The sequence below is a fragment of the Lynx rufus genome, unplaced genomic scaffold (genome assembly GCF_022079265.1).
Source record: "Lynx rufus isolate CCGP_SWC_20201006 ecotype Redwood Valley unplaced genomic scaffold, mLynRuf1.p SCAF_13, whole genome shotgun sequence".
Classification (NCBI taxonomy): domain Eukaryota; kingdom Metazoa; phylum Chordata; class Mammalia; order Carnivora; family Felidae; genus Lynx; species Lynx rufus.
In genome coordinates this window covers 31,913,269-31,934,131 of record NW_025814827.1, presented here as the reverse complement: position 1 = coordinate 31,934,131, position 20,863 = coordinate 31,913,269, and the positions used below count along the sequence as shown (strand labels likewise).

General features: G+C 38.1%; 1 protein-coding gene across 2 annotated transcripts in view; it reads right to left on the bottom strand.

The window, feature by feature from the left end:
* Positions 1 to 20,863, bottom strand: part of TTBK2 (tau tubulin kinase 2) — a 136,138-nt gene that overhangs the window by 39,717 nt on the left and 75,558 nt on the right. For both annotated transcript variants that reach the window (XM_047075230.1, XM_047075229.1), the window contains 4 exons: positions 18,894 to 18,959; positions 14,347 to 14,439; positions 13,608 to 13,733; positions 1,013 to 1,170 (listed from right to left, as the gene is read on the bottom strand). In XM_047075230.1, the coding sequence (XP_046931186.1) occupies positions 1,013 to 1,170; positions 13,608 to 13,733; positions 14,347 to 14,439; positions 18,894 to 18,959 (443 nt within the window). The remainder of the gene's footprint in view (positions 1 to 1,012; positions 1,171 to 13,607; positions 13,734 to 14,346; positions 14,440 to 18,893; positions 18,960 to 20,863) is intronic.

Below are 20,863 nucleotides of genomic sequence, written 5' to 3'. Positions count from 1 at the left end.
TTAAGAACTCTCAGACTAGCTAATCAAAGATATCATCTCCAGGGGCGCCTGGGTGGCGCAGTCGGTTAAGCATCCGACTTCAGCCAGGTCACGATCTCGCGGTCCGTGAGTTCGAGCCCCGCGTCAGGCTCTGGGCTGATGGCTCAGAGCCTGGAGCCTGTTTCCGATTCTGTGTCTCCCTCTCTCTCTGCCCCTCCCCCGTTCATGCTCTGTCTCTCTCTGTCCCCAAAATAAATAAACGTTGAAAAAAAAAAAAAAAAAAAGATATCATCTCCAGTTATGTAAGTCCATGTAAGCTCTTCTGATTCAATAAGCTCTGGTGATCCCATCTTTCAATATAAAATCAAAAACAATGGATTAGTTTATCACAATTAGCTCCATTTATATGATGATTTTTCCCTACTTACTTTTTTCATTGTTAACTAAATAGTTTAAAGCAACCAGAGCAGGTAAAAATGGGTCAGGAAAAAAAAAAGGACAACCCTGCCCCCCAATTTTAAAAATAACAAACAAAACCAACTGTATTTAATGCATGTAAGGGAGAAAACAAACAAAACCAAGATGATGGCAATACACCATAACCTGTTCCTAAAACACTTTGTAAATTAAATCACCTTCTTAGAGCAACAAGCTACATGTTTTGTTCACACTAAACTTAAGCATAGTATAGTTAGGTATAATTGTGGTTCATTCTTTCCAGGCTCCTATATATTCTTTAGAACTAAAATCAAACAATTCCTTCTCATTGTGAGGAATACCCATTGTAAATCTGACATCAACAAGCCATACCAGCTCAAAGCTCCCATTTCACAGTATGACCTATAAACACTTTCTAAGAAAAGTAAATCTGAACAGACATATGTAAGAGCAATATTAATTCAAGGAAAACCATAGGCTTTCTCATATGTCTTAGCATTTTGTCATCTGAAGGAACCTGGATGAAATAAAAGACATTTCTGCTAACACAGTGCACGCAAGAAAGCCACTGGTAAATAATCTGTTTAGGACATACCCAATTGCTGCAGGGGTCAAACGGGTGTGCAGCTGAGGGGTGGCAGAAGTAGTGGTGGTTGTTAGGGAACCATCAGTTCCAGTCTTCTCCCAGTCAAAAGGATCACTCTCAATTACTCCAAAGGTCTTGATGCTGTTGTCAAACACGGATGTCAGAAGCTAAACCATAAAGAAAAACACTAGAGTAAGCTAACAATAAACATCATTGCTTTATTCCTTGAGAAAGCTGCCAGACTCACAATTGGTTTTGTAGTAGGATTTAAAAAAATAAAACAAAACAAAACAAAGAACAATCGTACAAATGGGGGAATTTGAATAAGGACTATATGTTGATGATGATATTGAATTAATACTGATTTTTCTCAATTGGGTTACCAGTTTATAGTTATGCAGGAGAATGTCTTTGTTTTTAGAAGATACATAATGAAGTGTCTTATCTAAAACCTACTTTCAGATGGTTTGGCAAAAGAATATTTGTGTTGTATGTATATACATGTGTATTCAGTTTCAATCATCAAGGTGATCATTTTTTTTGTCAAACGGGCATTTTATATGGTTTGATGTAAGTGAAGAGTGTTAACAGTTGGTATATCTAGGTATACAGAAGTTGATTGTACTTCCTTACAATTTTTGGGGGGGGGGCTGAAAAATTATTCAGCTGTATGTGGGTGCATATACACAAATTATCACAAAGAAATCTGCCTCTTTATTTGGTTTATATTATATATTTCAATTTTTTTGTCTTCATTTGTTCAAGATCTAATTTTCTTTCTTTTTAATTTTTTTTAGTAGGCTCCATACCAAACGTGGAGCTCATGGTGGGGTTTGAAATCACCACCCTGAGTTCAAGACCTGACCTGAGATCAGGAGTTGGATGCTTGCCTGACTGAACCACCCAGGTGCCCCAAGATTTTATTGTTAAGTAATCTCTAAACCTAACATGGGGCTCAAACTCACAACCCCAAGATGAAGAGTTGCATGCTCTACTGACTGAGCTAGCCAGGCACCCCTCATTTTTTTGTCTTTAAATTCTAAAACTCTGATGTGACGTGGATAAAGATCTCACTCACAAAGATCATCCTTTATGAGAGTTTGAGGATTGGGATACTGAAAGTTTCAGGGAGGAATAGGGTATATAGATACAAATTTGACAGTCAGCATATAGATATGAAAAGGTATTATTTAAAGTCACTGAACTGGATGATATCATCTAAGGAGAGTAGGTATCAAGAGGTCAAAGGGCAAAGGCCTAGGGCACTCCAACATTTGGTTGGAAAGAAGACTCGGCAAAGGAAACCAAGAAGGAGTGGTCAATGAGATAGGAGAATCAAGTGTGTGCTGTTTTTGATGCCCAGTGAAGAAAACATCTCAACAAGGTGACCAAATGCTATCAATGGTATATTTATAGCTATTTCTGATTATTTGATTGGTTTCTCTCTTTCACCCAAACTGTAAGCTCCAAGAGGTTGGTGCACGTCTGATCACAGTATCTAACACAATACTTTTTATATAACAGCAGTGTTGTGATTTGTAAGTTATAAGTTTGGTCAATCACATGACCAGAATATATTTCTTATGTATATTTGGTCTTTGTCCATAGTTTCCGGCACACAGCTCCCAAAACCTTGAAATTTCCTGAAAGAAAAGAGCAATAGGAGCATCTTTTGATATAATAATGTTTGATCTATAGTCCTCAGTTCCTGAAATCACTTTAGAGCCATAAACATGAAATGACTATTTTGTTATTCATAACAAGCCCCTTCCCACCACAACTGGGTTTTTGTTAATGAGGTAACTTTTGGAAAGCTCCTCTGGATAAGGGCTGGCAACAATGTGATTAGAGACTTGTAACTTTCAGTCCCATCCCCTGGCCTCCAGGAAACAAGAGAGGGGCTAGAAGATGAATCAATCAACAATGGTAAATCATTTAATCAATCATGCCTATATAATGAAGTCTCTATAAAAACTAAAAAGGATGTGGTTTGGAGAGCTCTTGGGTTGGTAAACATAATGGAGGTGCTGAGAGAGTGGTGCCCGCAGAGAGGGCATGGAGGCTCCACACCTTTTCCCCATAGCTTGCCCTATGCATCTCTTCCATCTGGCTCTTTCAAAGTTAAATCCTTTGTGACAAACCAGTAATCTAGTGAGAAAACTGGTTTCCCAAGGCCTGTGAGCCACTCTAACAAATTAACCAGGCCCAAGGAAGGGGTTGTGGGAACCTTTGGTTTATAGTCATAGGTCAGTCAGAAGTACAGGTGACAACCAGGACTTGCGAATGGCATCTGAAGTGGAGGGCCGTCTTCTGGGACTGAGTCCTTAACCTGTGGAATCTGATGCCATCTATCTCTGGGTAGATAGTGTCAAAATGAGTTGAATTGTAGGACACCCAGCTGGTGCCAGAGAACTATCAGGCTGAGGCGGCGGGGGGTAGGGAGAGAAACCCATGTTGGAATTACGAGTCCAGAACCTTTAAATAGTTACTCTCAAAACATTTCAAGAACAAGTATTTGTGATAATATTAACTAAAAGATTCATATAACGCTACCTTTCATTTAAATCCCAAGGAAAAAATAACACATGTAGAAAAGGAAACTAAATAGATAAAAGGAACTGGAAACGGCATGGCTATAAGACCTAAGAAATTTGATTTTGGTCATATTTTTGTTGACTTAAGTTACCTATGTTATAGCTTAGACTTCCCCAAATTGTCAGAGTTAGAGGGCTACAGAAAACCCAGAAGGAAGATGGATTGAGACCCAGCATATGGGAACAGAAATGGCACACCTTGGACTACTCTCTTGACTTTGGAAATAGAGGTTCTCACAGAGCGAGCTGCATGCCTCCTGAAAATGGAGTCCCTGTCCCTGAGGCAGTACCCGCCTTGCTGTGTGAGCACTCAGACAGCCACTGCCACACTGCTACAGCCCGTACCGGGCTGCCAAGGAACGATCCTAAGCAGTTTTTATGCCAGATGTCCTTTTATCATGGAATTATTTTCTTACATTTATCAGAGTATAAACGTATGCAGCATATGCCTTTGGGCCTCAGATAAAAAAGTCTGTTACTAAGATGGTGACACCAGAGACCCAGCAGCAGAAGGCAGAAGGATGGAAGGTACAGCACAGAACAAATAGACCTTCCCTGACCCTCTAATTTATGGGAGGTTCCCCCTTGTTATTCTCCAGCTCAATCTCTTATGTTTTTGCTTCCTAACAGCCCATCTAGGCCTTCTGAAAAATTTAACTCCAATGACATCAGACTCAGGGGAATCTTAAAACAGCAAGAGGCAAGCCTGCTGCATTCTGATGCAACCTCTGCTTAAACAGTCCCATTCCTAAACCTGGGAAGTATATTAACAAGATTAGTAAGAAATGTGGTCAGCTTTGGATTTCCTATCATATACTCTGATTTTAGCAATGCTGTGGCACTGTATGAACTGGCTGATATATACATTTTAGTTTTAGGTTCACCAACAGTGTGGATATTTATGGGTTTTATTGGTCTTCTCAACTTGCTAAACAATGCTTCACATCACTGGAACACTCTAATAAAAATACTTTTGTGGTCTTTTGTCAGGATCACATGATTCCATTAATTACTGACAAGAATTTCTAATAATTCTTCATATGACTCTGTAGTTCTTTCACTGCATTTTTATTAACCAGTCATGTTAGTATTTGTTTTACAGTGGCTGCTGTGTTTGTGGCCACCTCTCCAAAGAAGTCAAGATGGTAAAAAACAGGGCTTTTTGGAATGAGTCAGAAATTGGGTTCAGACACCACTTCCAGTACCACTACTGGAAACCACCAGTTTTCCCAGGCAACAGGTCTAAAGTAAGTCTCCATAAAATGGGGATAATAACCCTACCCATGTATTGCTATGGCATTGTTAGGTGTCATTCCCATGACAATAATGTGCAAAGGCACCAAGAGTTCTTTTATTTTTTAATTTTTTTTTTTTTTTTTTTTTTTTGAGAGAGAGTGAGTGAGTGGCGGGGAGGGGCAGAGGGAGATACAGAGAATCTTAAGCAGGCTCCATGCTCAGTGCAGAGCCTGATGTGGGGTTTGATCCCACAACCCTGGAATCATGACCTGAGTCAAAATCAAGAGTCGGACACTCAACTGACTGAGACACCCAGGCGCCCCCCACCCCAAGGGTTCTTCTTTATCCAATCTGATGCTATGTTAGTTTCCCATTAACTAGTAACTGTGTCACCTACATGTGGAGTCTTGTGGTGGAATTCAAGCTAAGATTTTCCTATTTACTCCTCAGAGATATTTTCCTTTCTCAAAATACTTTAAAAAGGATTATTTAAATTACGTGGTGGTCACAATAGGGTTGAGTGTTTTTAATCATTATGTACATTTCTGAAAATGTTGGCCCAGCATTTTTTCTTTAATCTGAAATAATTAAAGATTAATAGTAAATTACAATAATAGTACAGAGAAATCCCCTTCACCCAGTGTGCTCCAATAATAACACCTTAAATAGCTAGAGTGCAATATCCAAACCAGGAAAATTACATGGGTACAATCCACAGAGCTTATCAAATTTCACATTTTACATGCACTCACATGTGTGTGTGTATTTGTACATGTATAAAACTAGAGAATTTTATCATCTGAAGAGATTCATATCCCAGCATCTTTTTCTTAGAGTTGCTATCCTCTTTCAGAATTTAATTTATCCTCTTTCAGATATTTGGGGGCACCTGGGTGGCTCAGATGGTTGAGCATCAGACTCTTGCTCTTGGCTCAGATCATGATCTCACAGTTGTGAGAAAGAGCTCCCATGTGGGCTTTGGGCTGAGCATGGAGTCTGCTTGGGAGTCTGTCTGTTTCTCTTCTCTCTCTCTCTCTCTCCCTCCCTCCCTCCCTCCCTCCCCCCCCCCATGCCCTTCCCCTGCTCATGCTTTCTCTCTCTCAAAAAAAACCCCCATAATATTCATAATATGATCTCTGTTTCAATCATGGCTATAATTCTGATAGCTTCACTTAGTTTAACAGATAGAAAACAGCATTTATAGATTTCCTTAGTAGGTGATTGTGGGCAAACTAAGATTAAATTGAATTTTCCTAACATTTGCTGAAAACTTAGGTGCCAGGCACAGTGTGAGGATAGTGCAAGACAAAAAAAGAAGACATGGTTGTACCTCCAGGACTTAAAGCCAGCTGGGAAGATACACTTATACATAAATACTAAGCACTGATAAACTTGGACGTAGTTTCCCAAAATACTATAACTCTTTCCAAAAGCAAGTGCCAGCCATTATTCTAAGACATGCATAAAAGATTCCTGGTTAAGAGCAAAACAACTCTTCTCTCTAGGTCTGGACTAGATGGCTACTGGATGAGGTGTTGGCTATGTGCAACTTGTTAAGATGGAAATGTTTTCTGGCAAGAAATTCTGACTTTTAAGGGCTTACAAAGCAGAGACATTCAAAGTGAACATGGCTTTGTAAAACAGCATCATTTAACACTCTGATTACAAAATATATTCACTCCAGTCTTGGCTCAGAACATACAAGACATAATGTTTTTTGACCTTTGATGTAGCTACGGAAGCAGTCATGCTAAATACTAGGTTTTTTTTTTGTTTTTTGTTTTTTGTTTTTTGCTTGTTGATAGAAGATTTCATTATTGTTTTTAACCACAATGGTTGTCCAATGAGGAATTTAAAATTTTGAAAGAACAGTAATTAAACTCATATTCCCAAACAGACACCAAACTGTAAAATTAACCATGTGGACAGCATTAGTTCACAAAGTGTTCAGATTCAAAGCAGAGTAATTTTTCTCAAAATGAAGTCCATAGGAGGACTCTGTGAGGGAAGCAAGAGACAGAAGATGCAGTCAGACCTTTTTGGAACCTGATGTGACATTGATACTAGTCATGAGAACATACCAGGCACACCAAAATCTTTTCCCCAATTATCTTTCTCCTTTCCACCTGTCCTCTGCTCCCACTCACTGCTTATGAGAGATCAGAGAGCCAGAAAGAACCAAAAGAAAATATTTTGCCTGCTCTCTCTCTTCCAAAAGTAGTAAAATTATTATATTTTGTTTTGTTATTAGATGACAAAGACACAGAGAAGCTCCTAGGAGAATGTCCAAATGAAAAACATGAGAATAAGAATATGTTAATTTAAAGTAATTATAAACGGGTGCCTTGCTGGCTCAGCTGGTTCAGCAACCAACTTCAGTTCAGGTCATGATCTCATGGTCTGTAGGTTTAAGCCCCACATCGGGCTCTGTGCTGGCAGCTTGGGGCCTGGAGCCTGCTTCGGAATCTGTGTGTCTCTCTCTCTCTCTCTCTCTCTGCCTTTCCCCCACTTGTACTCTGTCTCTCTCTCAAAAAATAAACATTAAAAAAATTTAAAAATTAAATAAAATAATTATAAATCTAACTTTCAAACTTAAGCTAGTGAATACAATAGTTTTCTTTAGATTATAGACATAACTTAAGTGCTGAATGTGATCAAAATTATTTTCCTTGCTCAACTTTTATACTCCCATGCAAACTCTATCAATAAAAAATTATTAGCACCTAAGATGAGAAAGTTGGAACATTTTCCAGCTCCTCCTGAATCTAGTATTACAGGTAGAATTTTATTACAAGTAATATGAATTCTGTGCATTTCAGAAATACATATAAAATGTAACTATAAGAATATATTCCAGGGGCGCCTGGGTGGCGCAGTCGGTTAAGCGTCCGACTTCAGCCAGGTCACGATCTCGCGCTCCGTGAGTTCGAGCCCCGCGTCAGGCTCTGGGCTGATGGCTCAGAGCCTGGAGCCTGTTTCTGATTCTGTGTCTCCCTCTCTCTCTGCCCCTCCCCCGTTCATGCTCTGTCTCTCTCTGTCCCAAAAATAAATAAACGTTGAAAAAAAAAAAATTAAAAAAAAAAAAAAAAAAAAGAATATATTCCAAAGTGACTTGCATACAATGGATTTTCTCCATTTGTTACACAATCTATAGTTATTAATGCAAAAAGCCACACAGGAAAGAAGGTGACAAGTTGACCCACTCAACGTCTCTAAGTACTCAAGGCTATATATTGCCTCTCTGTTTTATATCTTGTTTATATGTTATACAAAAGCTGCCATTTCACACAGAAATAGCTACCACATACAAATAAGTTCACTATGCTGTTCAGAGTCTTTCAACTGGGCAACACTGATGAATGTAAAATTTTCATTAACAGTAAAGTCTATGTATTGTCCTTTGTATATGAAAATGATAAACTGATACACCATTTTTATAGTTACACCTCAGAGATATTGCAGATTGGGTTCTAGACCACCAGAATAAAGCAAATACCAGAATCAAGCAAATCAAGCGAATTTTTTGGCTTCCCAGTGCATATGAAAGTTATTTCTACTGTATTGTATACTATTAAGTGTACAATAGTATTATATCCAAAAAGAAAACAATGTACATGCCTTAATTAAAAATATTTATTGGAGGGTGCCTGGATGGCTCAGTCAGTTGAGCATCCGACTCTTGATTTTGGCTCAGGTCATGATACCAGGGTTGTGGGAATGAGCCCCATGTTGGGATACATGCTGAATGTGGAGCCTGCTTAAAATTCTCTCTCCCTCTGCCCCTCTCCCCTACTTGTGCATGTGCTCTCTCTAAAATAAAGAATAAAATAAAATAAATTTAAAAAAATTTTTAGGGGCGCCTGGGTGGCGCAGTCGGTTAAGCGTCCGACTTCAGCCAGGTCACGATCTCGCGGTCCGTGAGTTCGAGCCCCGCGTCGGGCTCTGGGCTGATGGCTCAGAGCCTGGAGCCTGTTTCCGACTCTGTGACTCCCTCTCTCTCTGCCCCTCCCCCGTTCATGCTCTGTCTCTCTCTGTCCCAAAAATAAATAAACGTTGAAAAAAAAATTTTTTTAAAAATTTTTTAAAAACAAAAATATTTCTATAAGATGCTAACTATCATCTGAGCTCTCAGCAAGTGAATCTTTTTGGTGGTAGAGGGTCTTGCCTTGATGTTGATAGCTGTTGACTACTCAGGGTGGTGGCTGCTGAACGTGGAGGTAGCTATAGCAATTTATTTAAAAAAAAGTTTTTTTTTAATGTTTATTTATTTTTGAGACAGAGAGAGACAGAGCATGAACAGGGGAGGGTCAGAGAGAGGGAGACACAGAATCTGAAACAGGCTCCAGGCTCTGAGCTGTCAGCACAGAGCCCGACTCGGGGCTCGAACTCATGGACCGCGAAATCATGACCTGAGCCGAAGTCAGCCGCTTAACCGACTGAGCTACCCAGGCGTCCCTATAGCAATTTCTTACATTAAGACAACAATGAAGTTTGCCACACTGATTGACTATTCCTTTTACAAGTGATCTCTCTGTTCCATGTGATACCTTTTTTTTAATGTTTATTATTTATTTATTTTTGAGAGAGAGCGAGCACATGTGTGCACAAGTGGGGGAGGGGCAGAAAAAGAGAGGGAGACAGAATCTGAAGCAGGCTCCAGGCTCTGAGCTGTCAGCACAGAGCCTGACATGGGGCTCAAACTCACAAACTGTGAGATCATGACCTGAGCCTAAATCGGATGCCTAACCAACTGAGCCACTCAGGACTTCTTTCAAAACTGGAGTCCATCCTCTCAAACCCTGCCACAGCTTCATCAACCAAGTTTATGGAATATTCTAAATTCTTTGTTTTCATTTCAACAATCTTCACAGCATTCTTCACCAGAAGTAGCTTCCATCTCAAGAAACCACTTTTCTTTGCTCATCCATAAGAAGTCACTCATCTCTTACAGTTTTATCATGAGATTGCAGCCATTCAGTCATGTTTTCAGGCTCCATGTGTAATGCTAGTTCTCCTGCTATTTCCGTCACACCTCCAGTTACTTCCTCTACTGAAAGTCTTGAACCCTTCAAAGTCATCCATGAGGGTTGGAATCAACTTCTTCCAGACTCCTGTTCATGGTAACATTCTGACCTCTTCCCATGAATCATCAGTATTATTCACGGCATCCAGAATGGTAAATCCTTTCCAGAAAGTTTTCAATTTAGTTTGTCCAGATACATCAGAGGAATCATCTATAGCAGCTATTGCCTTATAAGACATATTTCTTAAACAGTAAGACTTGCAAGTTGAAATGACTTCTTGATTCACGGGCTGCACAATGGATACTGTATTAGCAAGCATGAAAACATTAATCTCATTGTACATCTCCAACAGAGATCTTGGGTGACCATGTCCATTGTCCGTGAGCAGTCATATTTTGAAAGGGATCTTTTTTTCTGAGTGGTAGGTCCTAACAGGGGGCTTAAAATATTCAGTAAACCATGTTTTAAACAGATATGCTGTCATCTGGGCATTGCTATTCCATTTACAGAACACAGGCAGAGTAGACTTAGCATTTTTAAGAGCCCTTAGATATTCAGAATGGTAAATGAGCACTGCTTTCAACTTCAAATCACCGGCTGCAGTAGCTTCTTCTTTTTTATTTGATTTGATTTTTTTAGAGGAGAGAGCGCCAGCCAGCACAAGTGGGGGAGAGGGGCGGAAGGGGGGAGGGGAGAGGGAGGGAGGGAGAAGGGGGGAGAGAGAGGGAGAGAGAGAGAGAGAGAATATCTTAAGCAGGCTTCATGGAGCCTGACACGGGACTTGATCCCACAACCTTGGGATCATGACTTGAGCCAAAATCAGGAGTCAGATGCCTGCTCAGCTGACTGAGCTACCTAGGCGCCCCTGCAAAAACTTCCAACAAGAGAGTCAACCTGCCCTTTGAACCTCTGAAGCTAGGCATTGACTTTTCTTCTCTAGCTATGAAAGCCCTAAATGGCTCTTCTTCCAATAGAAAGCTGTTCCTTCTACATTGAAAATCTGTTGTTTAGTGTAGTGGCCACCTTCAGAAGCTAGATCTTCTGGATAACTTGCTGCAGCTTCTATCTCAGCACTTGCTTCACCTTGTACTTTTATGTCATGATGAGGGCTTCTTTCCTTAAGCCTCATGAACCAAACTCTGCTAGCTTCAAACTCTTCTTTGGAAACTTCCTCACCTCTCTCAGCCTTCACAGAATTGAAAAAAGTTAGGGCCTTGCTCTGGATTAGGCATTGGCTTAAGGGAACGCTGTGGCTGGCTTGATCTTCTTTTCAGACCACTAAATCTTTCTCCATATCAGTAATAAGGCTGTTTTGCTTTCTAATCAGTCATGTGTTCACTGGAGTAGCATTTCTAATTTCCTTCGAGAACTTTTCCTTTGCAATCACTACTTGGCTAACTGTTCAGCACAAAAGGTCTAGCTTTCAGCCTATCTTGGCTTTTGACATACCTTCCCCACTAAGCTGAGTCATTTCCAGCTTCTGATTTAAAGTGAGAGATGTGCAACTCTTCCTTTCACCTGAACACTGACAGGCCATCATAGGGTTACTAGCTGACCTAATTTCAATATTGTTGTGTCTCAGGGGATAGGGAAGCTCAGGCAGAAGGAGAGACAGGGAATGGCTGGTCGGTGGAGCAGTCAGAACACACATAACATTTATGGATTAAGTTTACTATGTTACATGGGTATGTTTCATGGTACCCCAAGACAATTACAGTTGTAACATCAAAGATCACTGATTACAGATCACTATATAACAATAACGAAAAAGTATGCCATATTTCACAATTATCAAAATGTGACACAGAGACACAAAATAAGTAAATGCTATTGGAAAATGGTGCTGATGGACTTGCTCAATGCAGGGTTGCCACAAACCTTCAATTTGTAAAAAATGCAATATCTGCAAAGTGCAATAAAGCAAAGTGGAATGAAATGACATATGCCTGGTTTAATCTATGGGTGGCTTCATTTATGTCTTCAGTGGTAGTGATTATTTTGCCTTAAGCTATATTAAGTTCTCCCTGAGAGCAAAAGAATCTTCTGAAATACAGTTGGTTGGGGCCAGGGGTGCAATTTGTGGTAAACTTAGTCAATCCTTATAAGGCCTTATTAATGGAAACCCTAAGGAAATGATTCACTGACCACAGATAAAATGGAGCCAATGATCTTCACCAACTGTTGTTCCATAGCATATTAACATACGATAATATAGCCCTAAGCCCTCAACAGATACATTACCTAGCTGGACATTTCCTTCTGGTCAACAAATTAGCTATAGGATTTACATAATTTCAACTATCAGCAGTTCTATATACCAGATGAATCACAGCAGGAACAGTAAAATCTGTTCAACCATACACAAATCTAAAACTCTAATGAAGTATGTTCTTCCAGATAGGAACACACACACACACACACACACACACACACACACACACACACAGTCCTCATCAGTCAGTCACCACATTTCTCAGGATGTATTAAAATAATATCATATCTATTCCTTCGAGAACTTTTCCTTTGCAATCACTACTTGGCTAACTGTTCAGCACAAAAGGTCTAGCTTTCAGCCTATCTTGGCTTTTGACATACCTTCCCCACTAAGCTGAGTCATTTCCAGCTTCTGATTTAAAGTGAGAGATGTGCAACTCTTCCTTTCACCTGAACACTGACAGGCCATCATAGGGTTACTAGCTGACCTAATTTCAATATTGTTGTGTCTCAGGGGATAGGGAAGCTCAGGCAGAAGGAGAGACAGGGAATGGCTGGTCGGTGGAGCAGTCAGAACACACATAACATTTATGGATTAAGTTTACTATGTTACATGGGTATGTTTCATGGTACCCCAAGACAATTACAGTTGTAACATCAAAGATCACTGATTACAGATCACTATATAACAATAACGAAAAAGTATGCCATATTTCACAATTATCAAAATGTGACACAGAGACACAAAATAAGTAAATGCTATTGGAAAATGGTGCTGATGGACTTGCTCAATGCAGGGTTGCCACAAACCTTCAATTTGTAAAAAATGCAATATCTGCAAAGTGCAATAAAGCAAAGTGGAATGAAATGACATATGCCTGGTTTAATCTATGGGTGGCTTCATTTATGTCTTCAGTGGTAGTGATTATTTTGCCTTAAGCTATATTAAGTTCTCCCTGAGAGCAAAAGAATCTTCTGAAATACAGTTGGTTGGGGCCAGGGGTGCAATTTGTGGTAAACTTAGTCAATCCTTATAAGGCCTTATTAATGGAAACCCTAAGGAAATGATTCACTGACCACAGATAAAATGGAGCCAATGATCTTCACCAACTGTTGTTCCATAGCATATTAACATACGATAATATAGCCCTAAGCCCTCAACAGATACATTACCTAGCTGGACATTTCCTTCTGGTCAACAAATTAGCTATAGGATTTACATAATTTCAACTATCAGCAGTTCTATATACCAGATGAATCACAGCAGGAACAGTAAAATCTGTTCAACCATACACAAATCTAAAACTCTAATGAAGTATGTTCTTCCAGATAGGAACACACACACACACACACACACACACACACACACACACACAGTCCTCATCAGTCAGTCACCACATTTCTCAGGATGTATTAAAATAATATCATTCTAGGACCTCCCATACTCATATACAATACCCTCAAAGCTACAGTAAGTGAAGACAAAGACTAAATGAGAGAGAAGGATTAGCCCACAGAACTCCCAAAGATGATTACCTGGTAGTCTGGTTTTGTAAAATAATCCAAAGAAGAGATGTGGTCCAAAAAGATGCTGAATTCTGGAGGGAGATGTTTCAACATAAGCCTGTGGTCATACCTCTCCTTAATAGAGCCTACTTGCTCCTGGGAAGTAAAGAGAACAGGAACTAAAGTCAATTTCTCTTGGCAGCTACACATTAACAGCCTCTCAGTAATAGTCTCAAGGGTATGTACTAGGGAATGAGATAGTGGTAATTAAGTATAAAGCAAGAATTGAGCTCTTACTAATAGCTTAATGCACAATGCCTTAGGGGGAGAGGGGAGGATAATCAAAAGGGTAACAGAGTTCTGCATCAGTGAATTGACAGTTCACCCAAAAAAAGAGTTATCTAGAGTTAAAGAGTTAAATCTAGTCTACTTTTCTTTACCAACACATTTGTTCACAGTTTTCAAATCAAACAATATAATGTAACAATTAAAATTTAAAAACTTACTTGACTTATAAAAATGAATATGGGATAAGTAGTGAAAAGAGGGAAAGCTAGAAATCAAATCAGAAGTGATGATTTAATAGATACTCAAAGGAGTATCTATTCTCCATGCACACAGAAAAAAAATCCTAACATTAGATCTTTAATATCAGCTTAATTTTAATTTTTATATGTAAGTATGTTCTCATCAATTATGCCTACTCAGGAGAAATTTTTATTCCTTCCCCTACTAAAACTGTTATTTCCATTTCCGTTTTCAAAATTACCTTGTCCTTTATTTTTCTCCAAGGCAGCTGACCAACCACAAACTCCACCAACATGTAGAATAAGGACCAAAGGTCATCATGTCTTCCCATTTCCTTCATAAGCCAAAGAGAATTCAGTCACAATACATTACCACTCCTTGTGAGTATATTACATTGTCTAAGACCTAACCACTGTGTTTCATCTTATGAGGCTTAAAATTTTAATGTATTTCCCATAAAATCTTCTGGTAAATATATCTACATAGCTATGTAACAATCTGCATAACAGAAATAGATATAATGAAATACTTTTTGGTATAAAGAACATCCCAAAACCTAGATATGCTGGAAATATAATTAACAGCCCATTAATTAATATATCAGTTCATTAAAAAGGAAGGTGAAGGGCAAATTAGCATTTAGTGGGTATGGGGTTTCAGTGTTGCAAAATGAAAAAGTTCTAGAACTTTATTGCACACTAATGTGAATATACTTAACACTGCTGAATTATCCCTTAAAAATGGTTAATATGCTACACTGGTGAGCATAGCATAACAAAGAGTTGTTGAATCACTATACTGTACACCTGAAACTAATGTAACATTGTGTGTCACCTATACTCAAATTAAAAAAAATGGTTAACATGGTAAATTTAATGTGATATGTTCTTTACCATAATAATAATTAAAAAAAAGAATTAAAGCAAATTCTAGAAGCCAAAATTAAAAGAAAGCTGGAAATAAGAGAAGCAAGCTGATGCTGAAACTTTGCCTTTGGGAACATCTGTTACAGGTTTTATCAACCAGGGTTTTATCAATCAGGAAGGGAACAGGTATAAAAGTACTGATACTACCCAAGACGGAAGCTGTAACTGAGACACTTTCCCCTAGGCCCTCACCATATAGCTCCGACCCTCAAAGGGCTATCTTTAGTTCAATATTTGGTATGTACATTTTATAGCAATAACTTTTTTTTTTCTGTAAAATTTAACCACTATCAAAGGGATAAAGTTAGTAGTTAAAAAAAACTACCCTGAAAATTTGTTACCATAGTCCTGCCCCTCACTCAGATTTGGGGTTTAAATTTATACCACATGTGTGGTCTGGGAATCCAAGTTCAGAAATTAACTGCTTTCGGGGCGCCTGGGTGGCGCAGTCAGTTAAGCGTCTGACTTCAGCCAGGTCACGATCTCGCGGTCCGTGAGTTCGAGCCCCGCGTCAGGCTCTGGGCTGACGGCTCGGAGCCTGGAGCCTGCTTCCGATTCTGTGTCTCCCTCTCTCTCTGCCCCTCCCCCGTTCATGCTCTGTCTCTCTCTGTCCCAAAAATAAATAAACGTTGAAAAAAAAAAAAAAAAAAAAGAAATTAACTGTTTTCTGGGTGATCCCACCCTGTAGTAATGACAGATGAAAATGAAAATCCTGTCAACATTAAAGAACCCATAAATTCAGGCTTCACAGAAGTCCTATAAAGTCCCAAAAAATATAAGCTCATTATTCACAAGTATAAAATACATTAGAAAGCAGGCTATCATAAGCTAATTACAAGATAAATTACAGAGCAGAATTAGATATCCAAAAATTTCAGATATGGAATTATAGGATACAGAATATGAAATAAGAATGTTTAGGGGGGCCTGGGTGGCTCAGTTGGTTAAGCGTCCAATTTCAGTTCAGGTCATGATTTCATAGTTTGTGAGTTCGAGCCGTGTGTTGGGCTCTGTGCTGACAGTTCAGAGTCTGGTGCTGCTTCGGATTCTGTGTCTCCCTCTGTCTGTCTCAAGCTCTGTCTCTGTCTCAAAAATAAATAAACATTAAAAAAAATTTTTTAAAGAATTTTTAGAATGTTTAAGCTTTAAAAAAAAAGGGAATAAATGTCATCAGGAAGGAACCATATCCTACCCAAAAAAATAAGAAGACCTATTAGATTTGAAAAAAGACCAAAAAGAATATCTAGAAATTAAAAACTCAAGGGACAGAATAAAAAGCTAATCAAAATCAGCAGAAAAAAAATTAATGAACTGGAAGACAGATCTGAAGAAAGTATTTAGAAATGCAAACCAGAGGCACAAAGAGTTAGATCTGAGAGTGAACCTAAAAGACATGGAGGGCAAAACAAGAAGATCTAACAAATATATCAATTTGAGATATGAAAAAAGAGGGTACAGAAAGAAAGAGAAAGAGGCAATGTTTAAAGAAGAAATGTCTGAGGTTCTTCCAAAATCGATGAAAGACATGAATGTTCAGATTTAGGAAGCACAACAAATCCCAAACAGAATAATAATTATTTTTAATGTTTGTTTATTTTTGAGAGAGCGCAAGCCAGGGGTGGGCAGAGGTGGGGGTGGGGGGCAGAGGATCCCAAGCAGGCTCTGCGCTGAGAGCAGCAAGCCCAATGTGAGGCTTGAACTCATGAACTGCAAGATCATGATCTGAGTTTAAGTCAGATGCTCAACTGACTGAGATAACCAGGCACCCTGCAAACAGAATAATTATAAAGAAATCCACATACAGGCACAAAAGAACATATCTGTAGAACAGCAAAGACAAAGAGAAGATATCCAAAACAGTCAAAGAAAAATGACAAACTAAATAAAAAATAACAAAAATTAAATGGACAAAGATCTTCTCAATAGCAACCACAGAATCAGAAGACAGTAAAATAATTTCTTCAAATTACTGAGATACTACAAATATTAATAATGGATTGAAATGTAGAACAATGTAGTGAACAGAGTTCATGTATTTTGAAAAGTTGTATATTGTCTGAGAATTATTCATGTTAAAAGTTTAAGATCAAGGTACCAAAAAAAAAAAAAAAAGAAAAAAAGAAAAGAAATGGAGTGCATTATGCTTAGAAATTATCAAGATCACAGAATAGGGAAGAAAGAAGTATATTAGAATTATCTGAGCAGTCTTTTCAAATTAGACCAGCACCTCTGAAAGTTCCACTAGTTGCACTCCTGCATCACCACATAAACTAACAACCACTGTGAAGCTCTGTAAAGGATTCTACATCTCAGGTGTCTTGGGAGCAGAAAAGAAGGTTAAGAACTGCTGATATATATAATCAAATTCCTTTACCAAGGTCAGATGAAAAACAAATAATATGCAGGTTAACAGAGTTAACTGTTAGAGCACTCTATACTAGAAAAGCTTTTTAAAAGAAATTTGTACAAATGTAAAAAAGTAAAAATATATAATCTCTTTCTACTAGCTTCTTTGGAAATGCATATGTAGTTATAATGATCTCTGGAAATGTTTATGCTTATGTCAGAAAGACTGTCTTATCTCAAAGATTCTAATGTTGACCAAATTTTCACACAGAATTAATTAGAAAGCCTAGTAATTCTAAAGGATTTTAAGAATATATCTTTTCAAGGCAGAATAGTTGACTAGATGCCATATTAATACAACACTGAATCAAACCAAATGAGCTGACAGGCTTGGCAGAGTGCTACCTTATGCACTGATAAAAATACTTTTCCTATTTTCAGTTTATAATCATATTATAAGAAACCAAATTAAATTAACTAGAGCACAGCATATAAGACCACAGGATACTCTTCTTACTATAGTTAGCATTAGTCAAATTGTCAATAAGGCAACTTTGGCTTCACAGAACAAGAATAAAGTAATAAAAGGTCAAGAAAAGATTTTTTTTTAATGTTAATTTATTTTTGAGACAGAGAGAGACAGAACAAGAGTGGGGGAGGGGCAGAGAGAGAGGGAGACATAGAATCTGAAGCAGGCTCCAGGCTCTGAGCTGTCAGCATAGAGCCCGACATGGGGCCTGACCTCATGAACTGTGAAATCATGACCTGAGTCGAAGTCAGACGCTTAACTGACTGAGCCACCCAGGCGCCCCAAAAGATTTCTCTTTTATCAAGGAATCACTTGTTAAATGCCTCAGCTTCATCCAGACAAGTTCAAGGACTCCGATTCCATAAAATAAACACCTTTCCCACTCATAATTAAGATTCAGAATAAGAAAAAAAAAATCAAAAGAACAAAAGGAGCAAAGTAAAAAAGAGACTTTAAAATTTTAATCTAAAAGGTATAATTTACTAAGATGCAAATTTTAAAGTTATCTCTGTTTGAGAGATCTTCATGAAAAGAAAAGGTTTAATGGAGAGGGGATATCACAAATTAGATGCGTACTGCAGGTACAATGCTGACTCCTATATTTCATTAGGTATTGATAGTATGATATTCCCAAATAACTTAAGATTAGAACACAGATAATTTATTTCTTCAAAATTCTATATTCAACTTGTTAACACTTACTTATACCTAATTAAGGACACAAGATTCCCTACACACACACACACACACACACACACACACACACACACACAGAGCTATTATCTTTTCCAACAAATCCAATTTTATTTTTATGTAGCTGCGAGCATCTACTATCTACTATACACACCACCATACATTAGTATTACTAACACATTACCCTTTGCTTCCAAGTACCTTCCACACTTGTGTACTCTAATATAAAAAAGTCAATCTGATTCAAGCCATCAGCATGCTTATGCAGATATAAGTCTAAGTTCATATACCTACCCTGTTTCGGTGAGCATTTATTGACGCATAACGAACTGTCCCTCGAAAGCCTGCCACAGCTCGAGGCTACAACAAAATGAAGTGAAGAATAATAAAATGAGCTTCAAATAACAAAAGACTCACACACTTGAGCACATGAAGTAGATGGGAGAAATGCGCATTACTGTCACAATAAAATACTACTTAAATTTCTAATTTTTTATTTTGAAATTACAGAAAATTAGAGAATATCTCTAAATCATGTTAAAAACTAACATTTTAGTGATCAGTGAGCCCAATTTTTTTCTACCTACATTTTAAAATACAGTAGCATTTATGATAAATAAATTTTGTACATTAGAAAACACTTGGGGCGCCTGGGTGGCTCAGTAGGTTAAGTGTCTGGCTCTTGATTCTGGCACAGGTCAGAATCTCATGGTTCATGAGATTAAGCCCCAAATCAGACTATGCTGACAGTGCAGAGCCTGCTTGGAATTTTCTCTCTCGCTGTCTATCTGCCCTTTCCCTGCTTGTGCTCTCTCTCTCTTCCCCCCTCCTCAAAATAAATAAACATTTTTTAAAAATAAAAAAATAAAAATAAAAAATAAATGCCTTCACATATCCAGAATCATGCTAAGCTGGTTACATTTAAGTACAGTAAGACCACAAGGAATCTCTAAGAAAAGATGCCAACCTCTTCATGTCTTGGCTATTTCATTCAAACTCAATTCAAAAACGATGGCAACTTATATCCCTCTCTAAATATATAATTCATGTATTCATAAATCAAGTTATTGGGTAACTATTACATGCTAGGAACTGGGAATAAAGCCAAACATGAATAATACATGATCTCAGTTCTCAGAGAGCTCAAATTAGAATACTAAGTCCAAACTCTTATTCAGCCTACAAGATTTCCATGATTTGGCATTGGCCCCATTCCAAAATGGATTTAGTTATGGTTTATGCTACAACCAACTGTATTTCTAGCATCTTCTGCTACTCACTCCAGCTGGAAAGCCATCTCTTCACATGCCTCCAATGGTTAGCTCTTCTACTTCACATTAGGCTCTCTGCTGCAATGTTACCTCCTCAGAGAAGTACCCCTTAATTATCCTAATCTAAAATACTACCCCTCCCCACCTTCAATGCCACTCCACCCTTTTTTACTGTTTTATTTTTTTAACAATGCCTTTCAATACCTAAAATTAATTTTATTTATATTTTTACTTATTTGTTCACTGCCTGTCTTCTTCCACTGGAATATAAACTGTGATAGCAAGGTCTTAGTCTTGCTCATTTCACAGACATAGAAACAGGCTCTGAGAGGTTAACTAAACTTATGTGAGGACACAGAATTAGTAAGTGATAAAACCAGACATCAACCAATATCTTTTGATTTGAAATCATACATTGTTTCCACTCTACTGCTTCACAAGGATCAAATCAATACCCTAAAGACTCATGGATGGAACCATAACTCAATATGAAAACTTGACAAACCTGAAAATGTTCACAGCCAATAATTTTCATTAGTAGACTTTTCTTTCCCAGTAACTTCAAATTATCCTCAATTGAGATGTATTACTTTTATAGCCAGAAAAAGACTATAATAAATGTTGTTTTTATTTACTTATTTATTTATTTTTAATGTTTATTTATTTTTGAGAGAGAGACAGACAGACAGACCATGAGTGGGGTAAGGGCAGAGAGACAGACACACACACAGAATCTGAAGCAGGCTCCAGGCTCCATGCTGCCAGCACAGAGCCCAATGTGGGGCTCAAACTCACAAACTGAGATCATGACCTGAGCCGAAGTCAGACACTCAACCAACTGAGCCACCCAGATGCCCCAAATAATGTTATTTTTAAAATCTTGTTACCAGAATCATTCTGGTCATACGCTAAAAGATAATCATTCTACACGTTCTTCCTTCATTTACTCATTTTTGTAATCTGTTCAAATAGTTTTCTGTATATTCCTTCTTT